The sequence below is a fragment of the Rhinolophus sinicus genome, chromosome 14 (genome assembly GCF_057876585.1).
Source record: "Rhinolophus sinicus isolate RSI-liver-muscle chromosome 14, RSI-T2T, whole genome shotgun sequence".
Lineage (NCBI taxonomy): Eukaryota > Metazoa > Chordata > Mammalia > Chiroptera > Rhinolophidae > Rhinolophus > Rhinolophus sinicus.
The window spans coordinates 178,685,653-178,706,811 of record NC_142514.1 but is presented as its reverse complement, the minus strand read 5'-3'; the positions used below and the strand labels follow the sequence as shown (position 1 = coordinate 178,706,811).

Below are 21,159 nucleotides of genomic sequence, written 5' to 3'. Positions count from 1 at the left end.
CCCAAGCGCAGAGGCTCGGGTTTCTTCCGCTTCCGTCGGACTCTGAAGTGCGCCGGCGTAAACGCAACTTCCGGCTCTGACGGCCTAGTCCAGCAGGGCTCTAGGGCGCCACACGCCTACCTGCATCAAGGTAACCTCCGTAGCGCCGTGGGGAGCCCCGCTGGACACACGTGACCATGTGGCGCTTGCTGGCTCGCGCCAGTGCGCCCCTCCTGCGAGTGCCTTTATCAGGTCAGGAGTCCCCTTGGTCCCTCAAGGCCTTCACGTTTATCCTCCCCGCCCCCAATCTTACGTCTCGCAAACTCAAAGAAGGCTCCGCGTATGGCTGCTGAAGGACTCATAGGGGCTGCGCTTTGCTACCGCCCCTCCCGCCGTAAGAGAAGATTTGTGCAAAAGGGCCACAGCCGCCTATGAGGGCTGCGCCCAGAGACCCCGGCCGGTCTCTTTCGGGGGAGGGAGGATGGCTTAAGCTTGTGAGCCCATTTAATGGAACCCTCGTCCCACCCCTCAAGACACCTCTGTTAGGAGTATGTTTGGCCCAGAGTGTACCAGTCCCTGGTCTGTCGCCTTCCTCGTTTCACAGGATTTGTCTTTGTAGATTCTTGGGCAGCCCCGCCCGCCAGTGCTGGTCTAAAGACGCTGCTCCCGGTGCCAACTTTTGAGGGTGAGAGCTTATTTGTCGTTGTCATGTTTGTAAGTCTTTTCTCTGATGGAACCCAGCAGAGGGTAGGTGAAGATATAAGAGTGTTCTTGTGCTTGCTTCCTGTCCCCATTCGCTCATTCAGTAAATGTGTATCGGGAACATACTATATGCCAAGCAGTTCTCTGAACACTAGAGATAAATCAAAGAACAAGAGACCCAGAAAGGTCCCTGCTTTTTTGGAACAAGTGTGTAGTCGGATTGCCACCCTCTGGCCTACCACTGGTGTGTGGTCTATGGTCCACCTGCAGCTATGGCTAATTGGCTTCCCATTTAGACTTTTGATGTTCTCTTCAAATGAGGTTATATATAGAGGGTGCCAAAAAAATGTATACGCATTTTAAGAAAGGAAAAAACTGTATTAAAATTACACTGATGGTAACCACTTTGAGAACCTCTTATAATTGCAGAAGTCAAACGTGACTTGTATTCATCTTTTGTTATCGGTATATATTGAGTATTACAATTTTAATACAGTTTTTCTTCTTAAAATGTGTATACATTTTTTGGCACCCTCTGTATATGTCGTCATTTAACAATATTATGTGAAAAGCATTAATTTGTTAAATGTAAACATTTAAGGTAAGCCACAAGTTTATAAATCTAACTTACCATTTCTTTTTTTCTTAATATATTGGAAATCTCAACAAAGTGAAAGGGGACCTTGACCTCAGAGCCTTGTCTTCTACAAATAATTGTGAAACTACTATATGCTCCAGAAGTATATATGGACTTGTATGCTAGAGAAACCATTACTAAGTTTCTCTGTAGCTGCTTATAAAAATGGGGGCAAGGGGCAGTTTCTGTAACCGAATAGCCCATTAATAATTTGATATTTCCTTGAAGTCCCCTGTTTTATATTTGACTCCATTGTGGAGCCATGCTTGTTTTACTTCAGAAACATCTTAGATAACTTACAGGTTAATTTTTTTCCAAATTGTCAACATATCAGACGTGATAAAGATGTAGCGTGTCTGACCTGCATTTCAGCCCACCCACCCTCACCCAGCAAGCTGTTGCAGACTGTAGGATATGTGAGGTCTCAACATGAAAAGCCCCTATATATGTAAAGGAAAGCACTGATCAAAAGAGTCCTAGGTTGGAATTTTTCCCAACAAGAATGAGGCAGAGCAGAACTTAGATATTTTCATGTAAAATACAGTTTTCTTTCTACTACCACCATTAACCTCCAGAGAGGCAGTGTAGCTTTTAAGTGTCATACTGTCTGGCTGTGTTTTAACTGGATGGCCCAGACCGAATTATAAAATGTCTCTAGGCCTCAAATTCCTCTTCTATAAAACTGAGATTAAAACTGTTTACCTACCTCATGTTCTGTTTCTTGATCTGGGTGATAGTTATGTGGGTGTGTTTATGCATTCACTTTGTGATAATTCACTGAGTGGCACATTTTTTTATTTGGCCCTTTGATATGTGTAAAACTTCTAAAAGTTCAAAAAATTTTTAAAAGAATCCCTAAAAAAATACCAAGGCTATAAAGTTGTTTTCAAGAGTAAATGAGATAATTCATGTAAAGCAGTCAGCTCAATTCCAGCACTTAGTAAAAATTCCAAACGGGGGGGAAAATGTTAGCTAGTGTTATTCTATGACAGTCTTATATCTTTACCATCCCAAACTGTTCCTTTTATAGTGTTATGCACAGGGTAAGCATTTAATAAATGCATTTTGGTTTGAAGGTTAAAACTTTGCTATCTTCAAAGGTTCAAAAACATTTGCATTAACATTGTCATAACCAGAGGATTCCAACATCAATAAAAGCATCGACAAGAAAAACCTAACATACTTTTACAACTATTGTTCAGTGGTAACTTTTATGTAAGACTTTCACCTGATTGCTACAAATCTTTCAAGGAAGAAAATGAATCCTTTAAGATGTGTAGTTTCACTTATTCTTGGTTGTCCATGCTCCTTTTAGATGTTTCCATTCCTGAAAGGCCCAAGCTTAGATTTGTCGAGAGGGTACCACTTGTGCCAAAAGTAAGAAGAGAACATAAAAACTTGAAAGACATACGGGGACCCTCCACTGAAGCGACTGAGTTCACAGAAGGCAATTTTGCAATCTTGGTGAGTAAGTTCAGTTTCAAGCAGCTACACAATAGAAGCCGTGGATTAACATAATCTCATATTCATTGAATTAATTCTAGTTTCTTCCTTCACAGGTATCATTAAAACTGCCACCAGTTGCTCTTTAAACTGATGTGCATTACCCAAGTAAACATTTGAGTTATGTATCTTTTCCATTTATATGTAGAATGAAAGTAATGTAAAAGCGGGGGAAGGGAGAGGCTACCTAATTTACCCCATAATCAGAGTCCGAGATGTCAAGCCTCTGAAAAAATAAAACTGTCCAGCTGTTTCCTTACTCATTGAGTAGCTTCCATGAAGACTTGATGTCAGTAGCTACACAAATGGGCGTGGACGGGGGTTTATTTCCCATCAGCAGCCATTGTGATGTTTTCAAGTCCTTCCCACAGCCTGCATGAGCCGGTCTGCTTCTCAGAGCCTCATGTCCCCCCGTTCCTCACTCTACTCCAGCCACACTGACTTCTGCTCAAACTCACCAAGCCTTCACCTATGCTATTCCTCTACCTGGAACACTTGTCTCTTTTCCTTTGCCTCGTTCGTACTGTACTGGCCTCAGCTTTAAATGTCACCTCCTCAAAAAGGCCTTTCCACTGGCTGTCCATTGAAGTGGATCCACCCTTGTTCTTATTTATTACTCTGCCCTAGGCGTTTCTTCTGTGGTACTTATTAGAACTCTTATTTTCATGTGTATTGTTGAACTAAATCCCCATATTTCTAATTCTTCCATTCACTTAGGCACTGGGTGGTGGTTACCTCCGCTGGGGCCATTTTGAAATGATGCGCCTGACAATCAACCGCTCTATGGACCCCAAGAACATGTTTGCCTTATGGCGAGTACCAGCCCCTTTCAAGCCTATCACCCGCAAGGGTATGGGCCAGCGCATGGGGGGAGGCAAAGGGGCCATTGATCACTACGTGACTCCTGTGAAGGCTGGCCGCCTCATAGTAGAGGTGGGTGGACGTTGTGAATTCAAAGAGGTACAAGGTTTCCTTGACCAGGTTGCCCACAAGTTGCCCTTCCCAGCAAAGGCTGTGAGCCGTGAGACTCTAGAGAAGATGCGGAAAGATGAAGAGGAACGAGAACGTAACAACCAAAACCCCTGGACCTTCGAGCGCATAGCCACTGCCAACATGCTGGGGATACGCAAAGTACTGAGCCCATATGACCTGACCCAGAAGGGGCGATACTGGGGCAAGTTCTACATGCCTGAACGTGTGTAGTGAGAATGTGAGAAAGAAATGTGCAAGGCGATTGAGGGGGAAGGAATCTACATTGTTGTTCCCCAACCCACCCTCTGATGTCAACCAAGGAGCAGCATGAGTGCTGCAGATCATTTCTGAAAAATGACGATATCTGTTGATTTTTTAAGTGCATTATATTTATATTAAATAAAGTTTGAGTACCACTTCCGGATGTAACTTCTTATTGGTCACTCTTAATCCCTTAAATGATTAAGGAAATGGCTCGATTGACTCTTGGAGGCTCTGGTCCTGCTTGGCTATAAGATGAAGCAAATGTTTGCATCTCCCACCTCTGATGCAAGGCAGACTTAACACCTTTCAAATGTACACACTTCAGGATCTAGTTTCTATCACATTTCACTAGGTAACAAATGCAAACAAACATGTTTGGAAAAGCAAAGGAAAAAATGACAGTACATAGATAAATTAATTCAACAGATATTTATGTCCAGCTACCCATCTTCTCTCAATCTTGGAAGTGGGGATGTTGGACAATATGGCAAGGAACATACCCTTGCCTTGTAGCAAAAGGAACTGATTAAAACAAAAGTTGAAATTGTGTGGTCTTTCCCAGGTCTGAAATTCTTTGAGGAAGAAGAGTGTCTGGCTCTATCTTTGTGTCCCAGCAGGTTCTAGTGCAATGTAGAACCTGTAGAACACAGCACTTAAATAGTTATTGGGGGACAAATGAGGGCCCCGTAGTTCCAGCTCCCCATTTGCACCTAACAAGGTTAATCTATTCTTCAGAGGCTAGCTCACAGTAGTTTCCTATCCCTTGTTCAAACTAAAGGAAATGAAATAGAGAAGTATTAAAACATTCGCTTTTTTTTTTTTTTTAAGATTTTATTGGGGAAGAGGAACGGGACTTTATTGGGGAACAGTGTGTACTTCCAGGACTTTTTTCCAAGTCAAGTTGTCCTTTTAATCTTAGTTGTGGAGGGTGCCGTTCAGCTTCAAGCTGTTGTCCTTTCAGTCTTAGTTGTGGAGGGTGCAACTCAGCTCCAGGTCCAGTTGCCATTGCTAGTTGCACGGGGCACAGCCCACCATCCCTTGCGGGAGTCGAACCGGCAACCTTGTGGTTGAGAGCCCGTGCTCCAACCAACAGCCATCCAGGAGGCAGCTCAAGGTGCCTTGTCAATATTAGTTGCAGGGGGCACTGCCCCCCATCCCTTGCGGGACTCGAGGAGTTGAACGTTGTGGTTGAGAGCTTTCTGGCCCATGTGGGAATCAAACCGCCAGCCTTCGGAGTTAGGAGCACGGAGCTCCAACTGCCTGAGCCACCAGGCCGGCCCTAAACCATTCACTTGAAAATGGGAAGTGGCTAGAAAGCACACTGACTAAAATGTCCAATTTTTTTATCCCACTTTCTTAAAAAGTAAGATCTCCAGCAAAGAAAGTAATTTACTTTCAAAAATACAAATTTATCTGAACAGTTGTGTGGTCCTCAAAAGCTACGTACTATTTTTAATGTATTTTTAGTGAATGTCCTGTAGTACAACTAATCACTAAATTGCATTGGAACAAACCTGAACCTTGAATTGGGGATAGTATTTGGAACACTTTTTTGTACAGACATTGCTGGCCAACAGTTTCAACTAGCAACATGAATCGGGTAAGAAGGGAAGTGATAGCCTCATGTCACCTTTCTGACCTAACATCTTCATCTTCGTTACGGTTCGTAGAGCATGGTATTGATGATGGTTAGGAGTGCAATCACAGTATAAACCTGTTACTTTCGGATCCATGTTTAGTTACTGACCCACCATCCTGGGGCCAGCCATCTGAGAGTGAGAGGCTGTTCATAGAACTCCACCATCATCACCCATAGAGAAAGGACTAAGGTGTAAGTTGTAATGGGGGAGGGAGGGCTGTTGTATTTTTGCGTAAGTGGATTAACTCTCTTCAGGCATTTTACATAGCTTCTGATACTAACAAGCCATTTTCCACTAATGCCTTAAAGGGTTTGAGTCAAATGCCTGTGACCAAGCACCTGTGAGTGGCACAGCAGTGAGCAAGACATGCATGGTGCCTACCATGAGACACACCACTTGAAGACTAGTGGAGCTCACGGGAAGGACGTAGACGTAGGGTTGGTCAAAGGTGAGCCCTAGAAGAACCTGAAGAGCAGAGGTAACAGGTGCCCGACTGGTAACTTACAGCAGTTACAATAAGATCTGATGAACGGTGTGCTACAATATCTGCCTTGATTTACTGAACAGGCACCTGTTACGCCTTCTTCTCAACCCTGCAGTCCATTCCTTTAAACCATCTTCCTGACCGGCTATGTTTCTGTACCGCTGGTCCTTCACCTCTGCCCGCCACCCTGTTCTGTATTGTCATAAGTCTCCCTTTGCACAGCTTCGGTAGGTAACTGATTGGTGCCCTTTGTCATAAGAGGTTTCATAATGGAAAGAGTATCTGTTGTGGAATCTGTAGTGGAGAAGTGATGGCACCAGAGGTGGGAGCAGGATTAAAAATGCCCGTCGAGGATCCATCTGTAAGGGCTAAAGGAGATAATAGACAAATGGAGGGGAAATCAAAGATTATACAGCAGGACCTTTCAAGGTCACGGTTACTAATCCCTCTTCTGCAGGGGTAAGGGACTATTCACAGGCTACGTTAATTTGTCCTGACCTTGTAAAGGAGAATATTTACCTCAGGTTTACTGTGTGGCTCTGTTCCAAAGAGTTCAGGGCGCTTCTAATGCAAAAACTAACTCTCCTTATGCCATTCCCAGGTGCCAGGACCCAAATGTTGCTGCAGGAGGTCAACACCTTTACACAAAGCATTCTGACCCACACATTTGCTACCTGACCTGGGATGGAACAGAGGAGCGTCTCTGTCTCCCTACCTGCTCCTACAGATTCATTCCACACTCACTTTTCTCACTATGAAACATCTCTTTCCTTAGTTTCCTCCAACATTTAACCATTCCAATACCTAATGCCACCCAGATTAGGGCACCAGGTGACAATGAATGCCTTTGGGACACAAGAGTTTCAGGTAAGTAGCAGGCCTGACCCTCCCCACACATGGCTCACCTTTTTCAGGCAAATATGCCCCCAATGGTAGAAGCTAAGATGATTGCAAAGATAACACAGCAGATCATGATCAGGATCTTCTTCTGCTCATCCAGACAAGGAAAGAAAAGGCACATGAGAAACATCACTGCAGAGAGTCCCAAAGAAAGGGAGACGAGTGCATGTGGACGGGGAAGAGGATGCGCAGGAAAAGGGAGATGGATCTGGCTTCTCGATACCCAGAGTGTTATCAGAAATGTTCCTTCTGCGTGAGAGACTCAAACTTGGATCAACAGCTATCTCGGAGGACGTTTATTACGCTCTTCTGCCTTCTAGACCCCATCACAGCCCATGTACCCCATTTCTTCCTACAGCCGGTACTCAATGAGTGAACCAAATTCTTTTGTGGGCAGCACCTCAAATCTGAAACGCAAATACAGTTACATTGTATTCCTTGAGAGTTAAACTATTTCCAAAAATTAGAGCTTCTGATCCATGTGATCCAGCACACGTTTGAGAAGATTTTAATCCCTTTCCAAACCCTAACCAAAAACCACCACATGGTGGCACCCAGTCACTGTGTTTTGCAGAGAAATAGAGCCAGAACTGTTTCACAATCAATATAAAGTCATTTATTTTTTAAATAGCAATAAAATAATCAAGTTTACATTAAAAAAATACAAACAACAACAACAACAAAACCCTTCACTTGTATTCCAAACTACAAGCCCCAGGCCTCAATCTCAGGAGAGCAAAAGCCTATGATTAGAGCTTGTCTGGCCTTACGGCTGGAGTCAGTCCACTGTCAACTTCACAGCCATGGGCAAGAGGGCCTCCCCTAGGCTCCGTGTGAGTGTGGCGATGACCGGAGTAAGTAGCCTTTGCGCAGGAAGCCAATGGGCAGTGCCTGGACTAGGGTGCTCACCCTATCCTAAAAAGCGTGAAAACCAAAGGCTGAAATAAAAATCAGGCAGACTGGCAGAGACGGGCAGGGAATCGGAGAGGCTCACCAGACGCTCAGCACAGTCCTGCACTTGAAAGTTGATCAGCCATGACTTCCTCCATGACAAGAATTGGAGGAAACAAAGAACCTGTCAAGCTCATTAACCTGGTAGAAGAGAGAGCTACTCAGTGGTCCCTGGTGTCCCCCAGCTGACTCAGCCCTGGAGACAGCATTCCAAAGGTCACACAAATGATATCAAGTTGCCGTGGGACGGTCTCAGGACAAGCCTAGCCAAGGCAGCAGGGGGGGTGGGGGCGGGAGGTCAAAACTTGTCACGCCTGTCTGCTAAGCAGAAATCCTTAATGGAGATCAACTTATCCTCACCCAAAAGATCTACGATTCTCCCAGTACTCATCCCGAAACGGCAGGTTTCTCGATGACATGGGAAGATCATATTTCTATGATTCATTTGCAGGTAAGCAAATGTCTCTCACTTAAGTATTAGCCTAGCTCAAGGTTATTTTTCTGAGGTTGTAATATCCTCCACTTCTAGCTTCCTACTTCATGAGAGACACACATATATATGTACATATATCTCACACACAATTATAAAAATTCATCTGGAACACATGAGATGGGTGAATGCTCGCACCAGTCTGAGACATTTCCAGTGCCTGAGACTCAAGCACCTTGCCCCTGGCCCAACTTTAAGTACTTGGTTATTTCTGGCCTCAAGGCAATTGCTTCCTAAAGCGTCACTCGAACAGTGAGCAACAAGTTTCCAAGACTCAGCCATGAAGACAAATATTCCATACGCTCCACCTTCACAAATGGTAACCTCAGGTGACTGTATCATGCCGGCACCTCCTTAAGTAAACATGAGAGAATACAGCACAAATATCGAAGACAAATATCGAAGTTGGCCACGAAGCTGAACACACTAAGAGCTTAATTTAAGGCTGAACATCAAACAAGTCAGCTTCCCAGACCAAAATGACATCTGCCAATCCCTCATATTTTCAGGAGTTGGGGACAACAAACTGTGAGGACCGGGATCCTGCCAGGGAGAAGACCCAGGTCCAAGCCTTATTGTGGTCAAACCTGGAAGAATCCTTTTGCTTTGTTAAAGAACCGCGCCCCCCCCTTAAAAAAATGCATTGCAATTTCTGGGAGAAGAATACTCCATGAGGTAGAAAATACAGCACCTTGGGGAGGTCTCAGATAGGCTTTCCAAGGTGCGAGGCAAAATTTGACACATCAGAGGGAAGCAAGAGAAGCTGGGTTGGTTCAGACATTCCAGGAGGGAAGGTACTTCAGAGCTGGTGGGTAGGGAAGGTTTTGAGGAAAACTCAAAGTTGTATCAGGCAGATGAGATTCCTCCAGGACCAGATGGTTTGCTGGGTCAGGTCCAAGGATGGTTACAAGGAAACAAAGGAATGGGTCCCAGTCTGTCTCAGGAAGGCCATTCAAACTCCGTTCCCATCTGAAGACAAGGTGGCCACACCAGGCTGCAGGAAAATCGGGTTCTAAGGGAGGCAGGGGAAGGAGGAGCTGATCAGTGCACAGGATGACGGTGGAGAACAACATTCAGGATCAGCCACAATCCTAGAAGGTGGAGAGGAAAGTCAGAGACACCTGGAAAAGGAGACTGATGGGGAAGTCAACGCTATGCCTGAGAAATCCAATATATGTACCTGGAATATCCCACGGTACAAGAAACAAAGCCCTACTAGGAGAGGGCAGAGATTTTACATCTCTGGGCCTTTTATAACCTTCACACAGGCTGTCACACACCCAAGGAAGGACTTGTGAGTGGGAGACACAATCACTAGAAAACACCTGTACTATCTGGCATCGTCACCTTTCAAACACACGCTTCAGAAGCATTCTGGTACTCAGATCTCCATTCCACCCCCACCCCTCGCCCCCATTTCTCTTAAAAGACAGAAAAGCACAGTGAAGAGAATATGGAAAAGTTCAGGGGTCATATTATGGCTCCTCCACCTTATGAGCTGTGCAGCCTTGGGCAAGTTTCTTAATTTCATTGCGCTTCAAAGAGCTTTCCTATCTGAAAATGGGGATAACGTTATGCTCTTAGAACAATAACTGCCACACAAGTGGAAAGGATAAATGTAGGTTGTTCTCCTCCCCTCCTGTTCAGAGACCTCTCTCCCTCGGGTCACATGGAGGGAGAGGGGAGTCCAGATCTGAGTAACAATCAGTCCCGATGTTATAGGGAATATGGAATACACTACAGTAAGCAACTCAACAAATGTTCAGCATCTTAGCATCTTAGCGATTGGATAAGTCAACTAAAAACAATATATTAATTAGTCTCCTCATTAAAAAAACATGATTCATTTACATTTGAAATACCTAGAATTAGGAATGGTAAGGGACGTTATGAATTTGCAAAACATCTTTCATCTAAGGATATGGAAAGGTTTCAACTATTATACCTTTGCTCAATTGTAAGATCCTTTCCAATGAGAGTTAAGAGTCAGAACAAAACTTGAACTTTGCAAGCAAAATAAATATCAAGGACTAGACCCCAAATACCAGAAAAGAAAAAAAAAGAGCCAATCGATTAATTACTTATGACAAGTGAATCACCTCATTGCTGCTTCTCTCTAAAGAGAAGGTGAGTGTTTAGTGCTGTGATCTGACTTTCAGACCTTCTAGTCACGTGGAAAGAGGAGGAAGGAAGAAGACACACACTGAAGCAAAATAAAGGATCGCTCTGGATAGCAACATGGCCGAATGTACCAAGTCTTACAGATATTTCTATTACCTCAGTAACCCAATTTCTGTAAATTTATAATAAAGAGAAAATAGAAACGAGAAAACTATTATGTAAGTCAGTCATACTGTTAGTAATAGCCAAACAATAACAAACCTCCAACACTGGGGAAATGTTAAATAATTGAGAGTATATTCACCATCTTGTGTTGCAAATTAGATCTACCAAGAGATTTCAGTGATGTGGAATGATGCTTATGATTTGGTGACTGGGTACAAAACTATAAATAACACAGTCTGAACTATGTAAAACGACATCTGTGTGTGTGTGAACATGCCACAAAGTGATCAGCAATAATACTAAAAGTCCATCCTGTTTATGTTTTCTGTATTTTATAGGTTTTTGTAACAATACATACTATATTTTATTCAGAAAAATCATATTTAAGAAGTCACGGACTTAACAGTTTGACATTTTAACTAGCTCATTCTTGTCATGCTACTGCTACACACAGGAAACCCTGAATCAGGGCTCAACTCTTCTTACCAGAGTGTAAAGAAATTGACAGCCTAAATTTTAAAGTCACGATCCTTTAAGGTTCTCTAGACTTTGTAGACAATGATAAATGGCTACCTTGTTTACAAAGAGAAACTGAGATGTAGTGAAGAACTCTCCTAGGTCTACCGTTAGCTGTGTGTTTGAACTTGGCCCTGTTACTTCACTTCTCTTTAATAAAGCCAGAGTGTCTTCATCTGTAAAGTGTGGATAATCACAGCACCTGTCTTATAAGGGTGTTGTGAGGATTCAATTGTATGTGTATAAGGTGCTTAGTACATTGTCTGGCAAAACTCAACATTCAAACATGTTAGCTACTATAACATTTGTGATCCAACCACAGACAAAACCCTACAGACCCAAATCCCAGTGCAAAGCTTCATTTACATTGAAAAGGAGACGAAAGCAAAGCCCAACGTCCAGTCAGAATTCGGAAGACAAATCGCAGATCCAGAACATAGATTGTACCCAGCTTAGGAGCATACTTGCTGGGTAAGGGAAGTGAAAATGAGGTGCTCAGAATGGCCAGGAATGGTGGTGAAACATTACCAGACAAAGAGCAGGGACAGAATCCACAGGATAGGAACAAACAGGAGACCCAACCCATGGATTGCAGCCAGAACCCAAGAATAGAATTGTAAAGAGATGAAAGAATTCACAGGCTACTGAAAGCTCAGCGTGTCCAAAGACAATCACAAGGGGGAAAACATGGAATTTGAAATCCCAGGCTAATTTCTCAAGAGGGAGCCAAAAGAGTCCCGAGAGCCTTCCGTTTACTTACATTTCAGTGCAGCAGCCTCTCAGGCCACCCTTATCACAGCCCAACGGAAAGTCCAATAATCAATGCTAAAATGGCCAGCAACACAACTACTACCACAATGATAATTATCAATTTCTGGAGAGAGGGATGAGAGAAACAAAAACAAGTCATTATTACAAACAACCAAAAAGCAATAATAACTCAGGCAAAACCCAACCCCTCTCACCTCTACATAGAAAGTATCTTATCAATTCAGATTAAAAAAACCTACATCTCCACATGAAGACATTCTATTAGGATATTTGTTAAATTACTTCTTGACTGGCAATGTATTCCAGATGGAAATACGGAGTTTCATTCAGCTCTTAGCTCACATTGCAGTCTTGCATACGTGGACAGACATAAGAGCAACCATCACGGGCTCTCCAAGCAGCAATAGACCAAGATACAGAGCGACTGATTTTTTCCGTTTCAAGCAGTGTAAAGACATTTCTGACATAGTCCTAACTTCAAACTCCTGTCCACCTCTTCCCTACAGTACACCCCCACCTGTCAGCCCCAGTCGGTGACTGGGGATCAGAAAGCGTGATTAAGGTCCTGTTGTGAACCCGCCTGGATTCATCATGTAAAACAACTCCCCAGCTACCTAATTCCCTGTGCAAGCAATAGGTAAAGTGGGAAGAAAAACAAGGAAATGAAGAACAAAAATCCCAGAGCCCAGGAGAAACAGTCAGAAGAGAACAGTCTAAAAAGCACAATCCACAGAGCTGGCTACCAGTCGGTGGGCAAAGATGCTCGAAGGCCTCAAGCAAACAGGGCACCAGAAGGAAGAGGGCTGGTGGCGGGGGGGGGGCTGGCATGATGGGAAGAGCATGGTTACAGTCTGAATTTGAATCCCAGTTCCTATTGCTTACTAGGTGGCCTGAAGCCAATTACTTTACCGCTGACCCTCAACTGTTTCATCTTTGAAGTAGAAATAATAGGTGCTCCTTAAGATATGAGATAATGTTTACTACATAGCAATCGACATAGCACTGGGTTTGTGGCAGAGAAAAGGGGGGCCACGGGGCAGGGCGTGGGCTCCTGGAGTGGAAGATGATGAAGAGAAGGTTTCTGAAGACAGAGGAGTCAAGTGTAACTTCTAAGAGGGTCATGAGCTCTGTCCCGGAGAAGGGTAGCAGCAACACCCAGGCAATACACCCATCCTACACAACTGCCTCCAAGTGTGTGTTCTTGGGTAGAGAGCACTGAGCCAGATCCATGCAAGGCACACCTGGGAAGGAAGGGCAGCGTCTCTAGGAAAGGCTGACAGGTACTAGATGAGGCCAGGACTGAGAAGGAAGGCACTGGCTCAAGGACACAGGTGGGGATGACCAGAGAGGAGAAGCAAGGAAGACTGGCTGGGACGAAGGCGCTCACCCTCCGAGCTTCACTCTGATACTTGACGGCCTTTTTGGTATCGGCCACGGCCCGTTCCACGAAACCCACTGACTGGTCCATGTTGTTCTCAATACGGTCAATCATGGCTCCCTTTCCCCAGATGCAAGAGGTGGTGGCAGGAAAAGAGACATGGAGAGGAAAGAGAGGACGGGCAGAGACAGCACACTAAATGGACCCTTCTCTGAAGGGAGCAGGACAGTCTCACCTTCCGGGCCTGACCCTGGTATTTCACGGCTCTTTTAGTTTCATCTCGTGCCTTCTCCACATGGTCCACTGTGTGCATGACATTCAACTCTATGTTGTCTAACATCTCACCCTGCAAAGAACAGACACTAGTCACACTCACTAACCACCCACCCCCTCAGGACAGTCCTAGCTATCCCCACATTATAATCTTCAATGCCAAGAGGGATGTCCAGAAACCCTGACATGCAGCCTTCCCGAAGGCACATTTTCACCTTTCCACGGGATCTACCCACAGTTCCCCAATCCTTGGTGGTCGCTCATTCAAGAAACAGTCACTGAGTTACTTCTCTGTGATGGCACTGTCTATATACCTGGTAACGACATGTTCTGACGGATCCTACCAGCACCGTGTTTTTTTAAATAAGCATGTGAGGAGAGGAACCCAAATCGGACTATCTCATGTACTTAGGGCCTTACCAGGACCGTGGCCCCTTCCTGCTCATTCGGACCTGAGCTGAGTGTGTTCACTACTAATAGAATGGTGCCTGGCACACATCTCAGGCGGGGAACATGTGCTTCCTCTAAGAGACATTCCCAGGCCCCTTAAGTGCCAGACTGGGTTTCCCGAAGCTATTCAGCAAAGAGACAGTGGTCTCCTGACAAGACTCCCAACCCTTTCCCAGCTATTACTTCCTGACGGCAAGTTCTGTCATTCCAGTTAACATCTGGGCTTCTTAGGATGGGCACGCCCCTCACCTACCCAGGCCTTCCTCAAGCCGACCCACCACTTTATGGCAGTCTGTAAACAGAGAAAAGCACTTACCACCACTTGAATCTCAAACCAGTTCCTCGGCAAGGCAGTGTGGGGGGAAAAAAGAAGAATGGGCATGGAAGGACTAGAGAAATGACTCAAAGGCCAGGAAGGGGGTGCCCTGAGCAGGGAACTGATGTCACAACCAGTGACCAGTGCTCGGGCTTCAGTTAGGTTTTGCAGTCCTTCCCCAAGTGGCAGAGCCGCTGGTGGGTCACAGTACTAGTGACACAAGCCGTGGCACTGGTGTATCTGAGGCACTAGGAGCCATCTGACTATGTGAAACTAACCCCATGTGCAGGTGGTAGAGACTCACGTCCCTGAGAAGTGTCCCCAGGGACGAAACAAGCTGTCAAATTAAGCACCACGCGTGTTTCAAGTGTTTCTGTAAATATTATTTTGCTATTCCTTCACTCATTTTGTTGTCTGCTCTTGCTCCTGAGCAAAAAATGTCAATGTTTTGGAAAAATACCAAAAAAAAAAAAAAAAAAAAAAATTGAAACCTCTGTTAAACCTAACTTTTTGCTGTGAGCTATGTTTTCAATGTCACCAGGGAAATAGTTCATATCAGGAGACTGTTTAAAGGCATCATCGTCATTAAGAAACCATATCTCTCATTTTAAAAGACAAATAAAAAGATCCTCAAGCCAGAGGGAACTAGGTACTTGACAGAGCACATGAAACCTCGTGTTAATGAGAAATGACTGCAGCCTAAGTACCAGGCAGGAATGACAAGGCTGAGGCTGCCCCAAGCGTCAGCGTTCAAGGTGCATGGTCCCTGGGAGGCTGGGGTTCTGTTTCTCCGTTAGGCACATTCCCAATGACTGTCCCGCCGCACCTGGCTTCCAGCATTCCCTTCCTCAGGGCTCTCAGGGGAACCTGAGCTTTCCTCTCCTCCCCCCAGTGCTCGGACCACTGCCGGTTACCTGATTCTCCACCAGCATGGCGATGTCCATAAACATGTCATGGAGCTCCTTGATGCTGCTCTCCAGCCTCACGATGTCCTTGTGCCGTCCCTCGATCTCACTGAGGGCTTGCTTGGAGATCTGGGAGTCAATGATCTACGAGAGGCCACACAAGCCCCGCCGTCAGCCACCATCCCGCTGCAGCCCTCACACACCCTCCTGCCCAGCTCCTTGCTGCTGCCCCACACTTGCAGCCCACCCTCCACTCGCCACCTGCTGCCCGACTGGAGCTCCCCAGTGGCTTCCCTCCTCTGTGGAGGGGCGTGCGTCCCAGCTCCCGGGTCACTCACCCCGGAAGTGAAGATGGCAGGGTTCCCACTCTCCAACATCTCCTCCAGCTCCTCATCTGTTGTCTTTTTGCCGGCTTTATAACAAAAGAAGGAAAGCATCAACTACAAGATCAAAGCACACCATTTCACACGTTCCCTGGAAATTAGGAATGCGGTCAGTTCACCATAGCACGGTGGCCCTCACAACACTCCCCCAACAGCCTCCCGCCTCCTTGGAGGTCTTCTGATTTCTCCCCTAACCCAGCCTTGCTTAACATGATCAGCAATTACCTTTCTGAAGCACATACCTGATCCCGTTCTTCCTAGTCAGAATGTTTACTGGCCCCATCACCCCACCATGGAGTCCAAGGCCCTCAGGGCCAGGAGCCGTTTCCTGAGAGAGCCCCTTCTCCACCCCGCTTAGCCTCACACTGTTACTTCCAGATGCACCCTTTCCCAGGCCCTGCACAACCTTGTACTGAATACACTTGCTTTCTTCTGATCCGTCCTGTTCCTACATTCCCCCACTGACAGAGCTTCCCATCCTGCGACGCCCTGCCTTCCACGTTACTAAATCCCTAAAGGGCACGGCTTTATTCATTTCCTTCCTCCTCACAGCAGTTAGCAACACGCCTTTGATTTCATAAATGCTCTTTGCTGTCACAAAGATGTCCTGAGTCCCCAGGAGGGCAGATGTTGAGCAAGTGCCTCCCCTCCATGTAGAGGAAATGCTGGCCCTCACGAGAACAAAATCACTGGGGCCTGGGAAACACGGTGCCACCTTTCAGCCCAAGACGTAGGAAATGCCGGTGCTGTAACGCCTGCCCTGGGCTTGGACACAATATGAGACCGAAGCCACGAGCCACGCTGCTGCTCCTTCCCCCCAGGTCTCACAACGGGGACGGACAACCACGTGTCAGGAAAAGGTGAAGCGGCGCCGCGGAGCCTCAGACACGTACTGATTTCGAGCTGCCGCTGGATTCGCCCTTTGCTGCGTTCCCGGAAGTCCACCTGGGCCTCATTGTATTTGGTCATCACCTCCACAAACTTCCGGGACAGGACGGAGTGCTGCGGGAACAATGTCCAGTGCAGTGAGGCCCCAGGAGGTGAGGTGAGGGAGGTGGTGGAACCCCCCCTCAGCCCGCCCCCACATAGCCTCCTCTACAGCAGCCCTAAAAGACCAGGTGTCATACTCAACTTTTTGGTTTCCTAGCTTTACGCCACCCGGAGAGTCCATGGGCCTTTCCAAAGCATGTATCTGGCACCTGCTTACCTGCACTGCTGACCTCAGATGGTCATTGTGAAGCCAGACGAGGTCACCTCTGTGAATCTCACAGCTCTGCCTTCACACAGATGAGGAGCATTTTTCTGGCACAACCCTTGCCTGGCTTTCTAGAGCTGCCAGACTCCCTTCCTATGTCCACTACCTGCCATGAGTTCTTACCCAAACTGAGCTCCCTGACTGCTCTTGCTTCTAACTACATGCATTCACTCCACAGCCATCAATCACTACTGGTTTTGAAAAGTTCCTGGTATTGATTGTTGTTTTTTTTTCAAACCCGCTACCACCATGCAAATTCAGAAAGAAAATCACTGCAAAAATCCAACCAGAGAGCCACCTGCCCTTTGCCTTTTCCCCACTCTGATCCAGCCTCCAAGTGGCTACCAGATTCTCTTCCCGACAGACTGTGGCCTGAAGTAAATGCATGTGGGCCACTCGATCATCATCAAATGCCCTGCACAAGTAGGCAGAGACCTCTGGAATACGGCACCACATTCTCTACCAAGACTCAGCATCCACTATCCCACAACAAACGTTTTTCTCCAAAAGGGCTGTTCTTTTCATGCCTGCCCTTCCTCCCCACCCCCACCCCATCACCACCACTGCCACACACACACACACACACACACACACACACACACACGCACTCCCACCTCCTCGCCTCTTAGGAGAACCTCTTTCTTCCCCTGAGCCTGTCCATGTGGGCACCTTTGCCCGGCCAAGGCCCAGCCTCCGCTGGCCACCCCCATTCTTCCTGAGATCTTTTAATGCTGAGAGCACATGCATTTGATTAGGTCTTCTCGCGCTGCCCTGCTGTTGGGTTTCACATACTAGTTTCCTTACACTTGAATATCATGCTAGTTCTCTAAGGACAGGACCGTATCTTTGATGACCACCACAGAGCCTAACTCCAAACTGGACATCTAATGACAAACAATCTTTAGAGAGAAGACTTCAATTCCTCACCTATAAAACAAGGAGGCATACAAAACCCTAAGCTGTGTTCTGAGGAGCCCTAGGAAGTTCTTCAAGGGCATATTTGGAAAAGGAGCGTGTGAGAGAGGGGCCCAGCGTGCTGGACCCTGGCCCTGTCCTCTGCTTTTACCTGGGCAGCTCCCCCTTACCACCTCTTCAACTGAGTTCCAAATAAGAATTGCATTTAAAAAGAAAAAAGAAAAAAAGAATCCTCAGCCAAGGGGGGAGAGAATGAAAAGATTGAACGTCCTACCTGGGATTTCCGAATGCGGAGGTCTGCTGACGAGCGGACCTCGTCTTCCTCAATGTGCCTCTCCATGCCTGGAGACGAGAGTCAGGTAGGTTATTCTAGCGACACATCGCTGCTCTCTTCCAAGAAACGCACACCTCGCTCATTCTTACACACGCCGCTCAGATACAATCTCAAAAGGTCATCTCACGTGTGAGCCACAGACGTGCATTCCACACCCTTCCCTACTTCTGCGTCTTCTCTGAAAACATCTTAGCACAGCGGCGAATAGCGAGAGTCTTTGTCACCAAGAAAATTAGCCTCAAGTCCTTGTCCTGCCACTTACTAGTTGTGTGACTTTAGGAAAGACACTCCACCTCTCTTGGTGGTCCTGTTCCTTCATCTGTAGGATGGAATAAATAATAGTACCTCCCTCACAATCCTGGTGTGGAGAGTGAGTGAGAACACACACCGAGCACTTGGCACAGGGGCAGGCACTCTGTCATTGCTATTGTTGGAAGCTGCGACTCACGAAAACAGGTGTTAAAATTTGTTTTGGGGGAAGAAATGATAAACTGGGCTGAGCAATGCTGCTTTCACTTTCTGACCAATAAGCATTCACTGAACACACTGCGCAAGAATGCAGACCACAGCCATGGAACTGAGAGACCTTCTGGGTCCCCGAGGAACGGAACTGAATCCATGACAATGGCTTCACTGAACAATGCTTAAACTGAGGGGCTGGAGCTGGGGTAACGGGAAAGTGACATACCTGAACCCCCAAGAAATGTCTATAGACTGAATAGTATATTTTGCATCTATATATCTCTACCATTACTATTCACACATACGTAGGTGCCGAGGAAACAGGACCAGCAAGAGAAAAGTCGAGGAACTAAGTTAAAGGACCAGGTCACACAACTACGCAGCAGCTGAGAGCACACGTCAGTTCCCACCTCCTACTTCAATTCTGCCCTCGTTCAACTACAGGCATGACCAAGAATAGGTAAAATGTCTGGGGCTATAATAGGTCATTTCAGGGACCAAACCACAAGCAAAGATGGGACAAGTGATGTCACTTCCATGAGGATTTGTTCCAGAAGAGGTAGACCCTGCGGACGTGAGACAGATGGTAGTGGGGGCTGGCTTGTTCCCTTTGTTCCTTTCTTACTCTTCAGTTTGTTCCGGACGTTGTTGGCCCTTTTCTTGATCTCAGTTGTGAGTTGCTCTAGGTCATCTTTGGTTTCTGAGTAAACAAAGGCAGGGAGAATCAGTTACAAAAGACTAATTGCTTTGTGAGATAAAACATCACCAGAGGAGGGTGGGGGCTTTCTCAGGCGCCCATCACCCAGAGCAGTATTTATCCAAGAACAGCTGACTGTGGCTGGGCGGGGTGAGCTCAGATGGGGCAAAGGAGAAAGGAAGATGATATAACACGTACACTGGTGTCATGTAGTGCCACTGACTCAGCCCTAATGCCAAGGGTCATTGCTGGCTGACTCAGTTCTGAGTAAACACTCACTCGGCTCTGGAATTGGCGCAGACAGGATGATACTGTAGAGTTTCTTAGCCTCCTCCACATGCTCCGAGATCTTGTCAATGTTGAGCCGAGTTTCCTCGATCTATAACGAGAGACAACAGCTTTTGTCATCACAGGAAGGCTATATCCATGCCCGATGTAAAAGCTTAGCAGAGCTCCCTGGTGGAAGTTGCCGACCTTCTGGGTTTGTGAAGATGATAATGACTAAATGTCTCCTCTGCCCAGTGAGTCCCCTTTCTATAGTCAGATAATTAATGTCCACAGAGCAGTCACTGAAAATCCGTAGCCATTTCTCCCTGCAAGGAATGTATTTACCCACCTTGGGTGGGAGCGCTCAGGCCAGAGTCAAGGAGAGCCAAGCAAAGCCAAGAAGAAGAATCAGAGGGAAGGGTCACACAGCTGATCAGGCAGGTCCTTGAGCCCCTGACCCCAAAAGTGAGAACAGAAGAGAGTGAGGATGGGAGAGAAGGAAAAAGAAAGGAGGAAAGAAGTGAAAGGGAGAGAACAAACCTAGAGAGTGAAAAACAAAGAGAGAAGAATGAAAAGAATAGCAAGACAGAAAAGAAGAACAAAACAAAAAAAGAGAGAGAGAACAAACAGCGACCATCTCAGGAGATAGCCCGAGCTTCTCTCCGACACGTGTTCTGGAGAAAGGCCTCTTACGACCTTGTTCCTCAGATGATCAAGACCCAGCAGCTCGAGCCACGACTGTTCCTGCCCATTTCTAACGTTCCTGGTTGTACAAGGTGTGTATCATTACAAACATCCCATCAGCACTTATTCCCAGATAGAACACCATCACGAGACACAGGCGCGTGAGCATCAAGGCAGCTTCAGCTCTGTCTCCAGCAGCACCCCCGGCCCCGGCGGCACCCCGGCCCCTGCTGCAGCAAAGCAGCATATGCCAGGAGACCTGCAAACACACTGCGTCCATCTGCCTCCCTTCCAAAACGAGGGGCACATCAACACCGCAATGATTCACAAACAGAAATCTCGTCAAGTGCCATACAGGAGAATCTGGACATCTAGATGCAACAGAAATACCACACGATATGCAGCTTCCAGCATCCCTTGGTCTACAAATTCACGTATTTTAACAAGCCATGGACCTTAGATTTTGCAAGTTCGATGGATTGGATGTTTTAGAAAATAGATTCTGGAATATTATTTCATAAACTGAAGAGCATGGTGACCCAAAGTTTGGTTATTGGTAGAAAAAAAAAAAAAAAAGAGATAGGAAGCTGCTAGGATGAGACAGCTGGGCATCAAGCTCAGAGCTGCTCCAGACAGGTGGAAACTGGATGGCAGGTGGCTCCACCGGCCCTGCGGTCTGGAGAACTGGGCCCGGGGTGCCCCATCGTCAACCTGCCTGCAGGACTTCCGGGCGCAGGGAGCATGT

At 46.4% G+C, this 21,159-nt stretch overlaps 2 protein-coding genes across 12 annotated transcripts in view; one reads left to right on the top strand and one right to left on the bottom strand.

The window, feature by feature from the left end:
* Window positions 1–46: 46 nt before the first annotated feature.
* On the top strand, window positions 47–4,209 carry MRPL16 (mitochondrial ribosomal protein L16). Its single transcript, XM_019754080.3, has 4 exons — window positions 47–231; window positions 599–664; window positions 2,634–2,782; window positions 3,539–4,209. Exons 1-4 carry the CDS (start codon window positions 177–179, stop codon window positions 4,022–4,024), a joined length of 756 nt encoding a protein of 251 aa, XP_019609639.1. The 5' UTR covers window positions 47–176; the 3' UTR covers window positions 4,025–4,209.
* Window positions 4,210–4,867: 658 nt separating this feature from the next.
* The window catches only part of STX3 (syntaxin 3), a 41,588-nt gene continuing 25,296 nt past the window's right edge, over window positions 4,868–21,159 (bottom strand). For 2 of the 11 annotated variants that reach the window (XM_088789611.1, XM_088789612.1), the window contains exons 3-9: window positions 19,743–19,842; window positions 19,392–19,466; window positions 18,245–18,312; window positions 16,694–16,802; window positions 15,756–15,829; window positions 15,427–15,561; window positions 7,675–9,534 (exon numbers count right to left, since the gene is read on the bottom strand). In XM_088789611.1, coding sequence (XP_088645737.1) covers window positions 9,475–9,534; window positions 15,427–15,561; window positions 15,756–15,829; window positions 16,694–16,802; window positions 18,245–18,312; window positions 19,392–19,466; window positions 19,743–19,842 — 621 coding nt within the window. In that variant the 3' untranslated portion in view covers window positions 7,675–9,474. Of the gene's footprint in view, window positions 6,550–7,086; window positions 7,170–7,674; window positions 9,614–12,084; window positions 12,199–12,233; window positions 13,594–13,708; window positions 13,820–15,426; window positions 15,562–15,755; window positions 15,830–16,693; window positions 16,803–18,244; window positions 18,313–19,391; window positions 19,467–19,742; window positions 19,843–21,159 lie in introns of those variants that run through there. The other 9 variants (XM_088789607.1, XM_019754050.3, XM_074336435.2 and 6 more) reach the window with 9 other exon arrangements.

Excerpts from the sequence above, each read along its gene's own strand:
- MRPL16 (XM_019754080.3), top strand. The coding sequence starts at position 177 with ATGTGGCGCTTGCTGGCTCGCGCCAGTGCGCCCCTCCTGCGAGTGCCT. Across the intron at positions 232-598 it reads CCTGCGAGTGCCTTTATCAG|ATTCTTGGGCAGCCCCGCCC; the intron begins GTCAGGAGTCCC and ends TTGTCTTTGTAG. Across the intron at positions 2,783-3,538 it reads AAGGCAATTTTGCAATCTTG|GCACTGGGTGGTGGTTACCT; the intron begins GTGAGTAAGTTC and ends CCATTCACTTAG.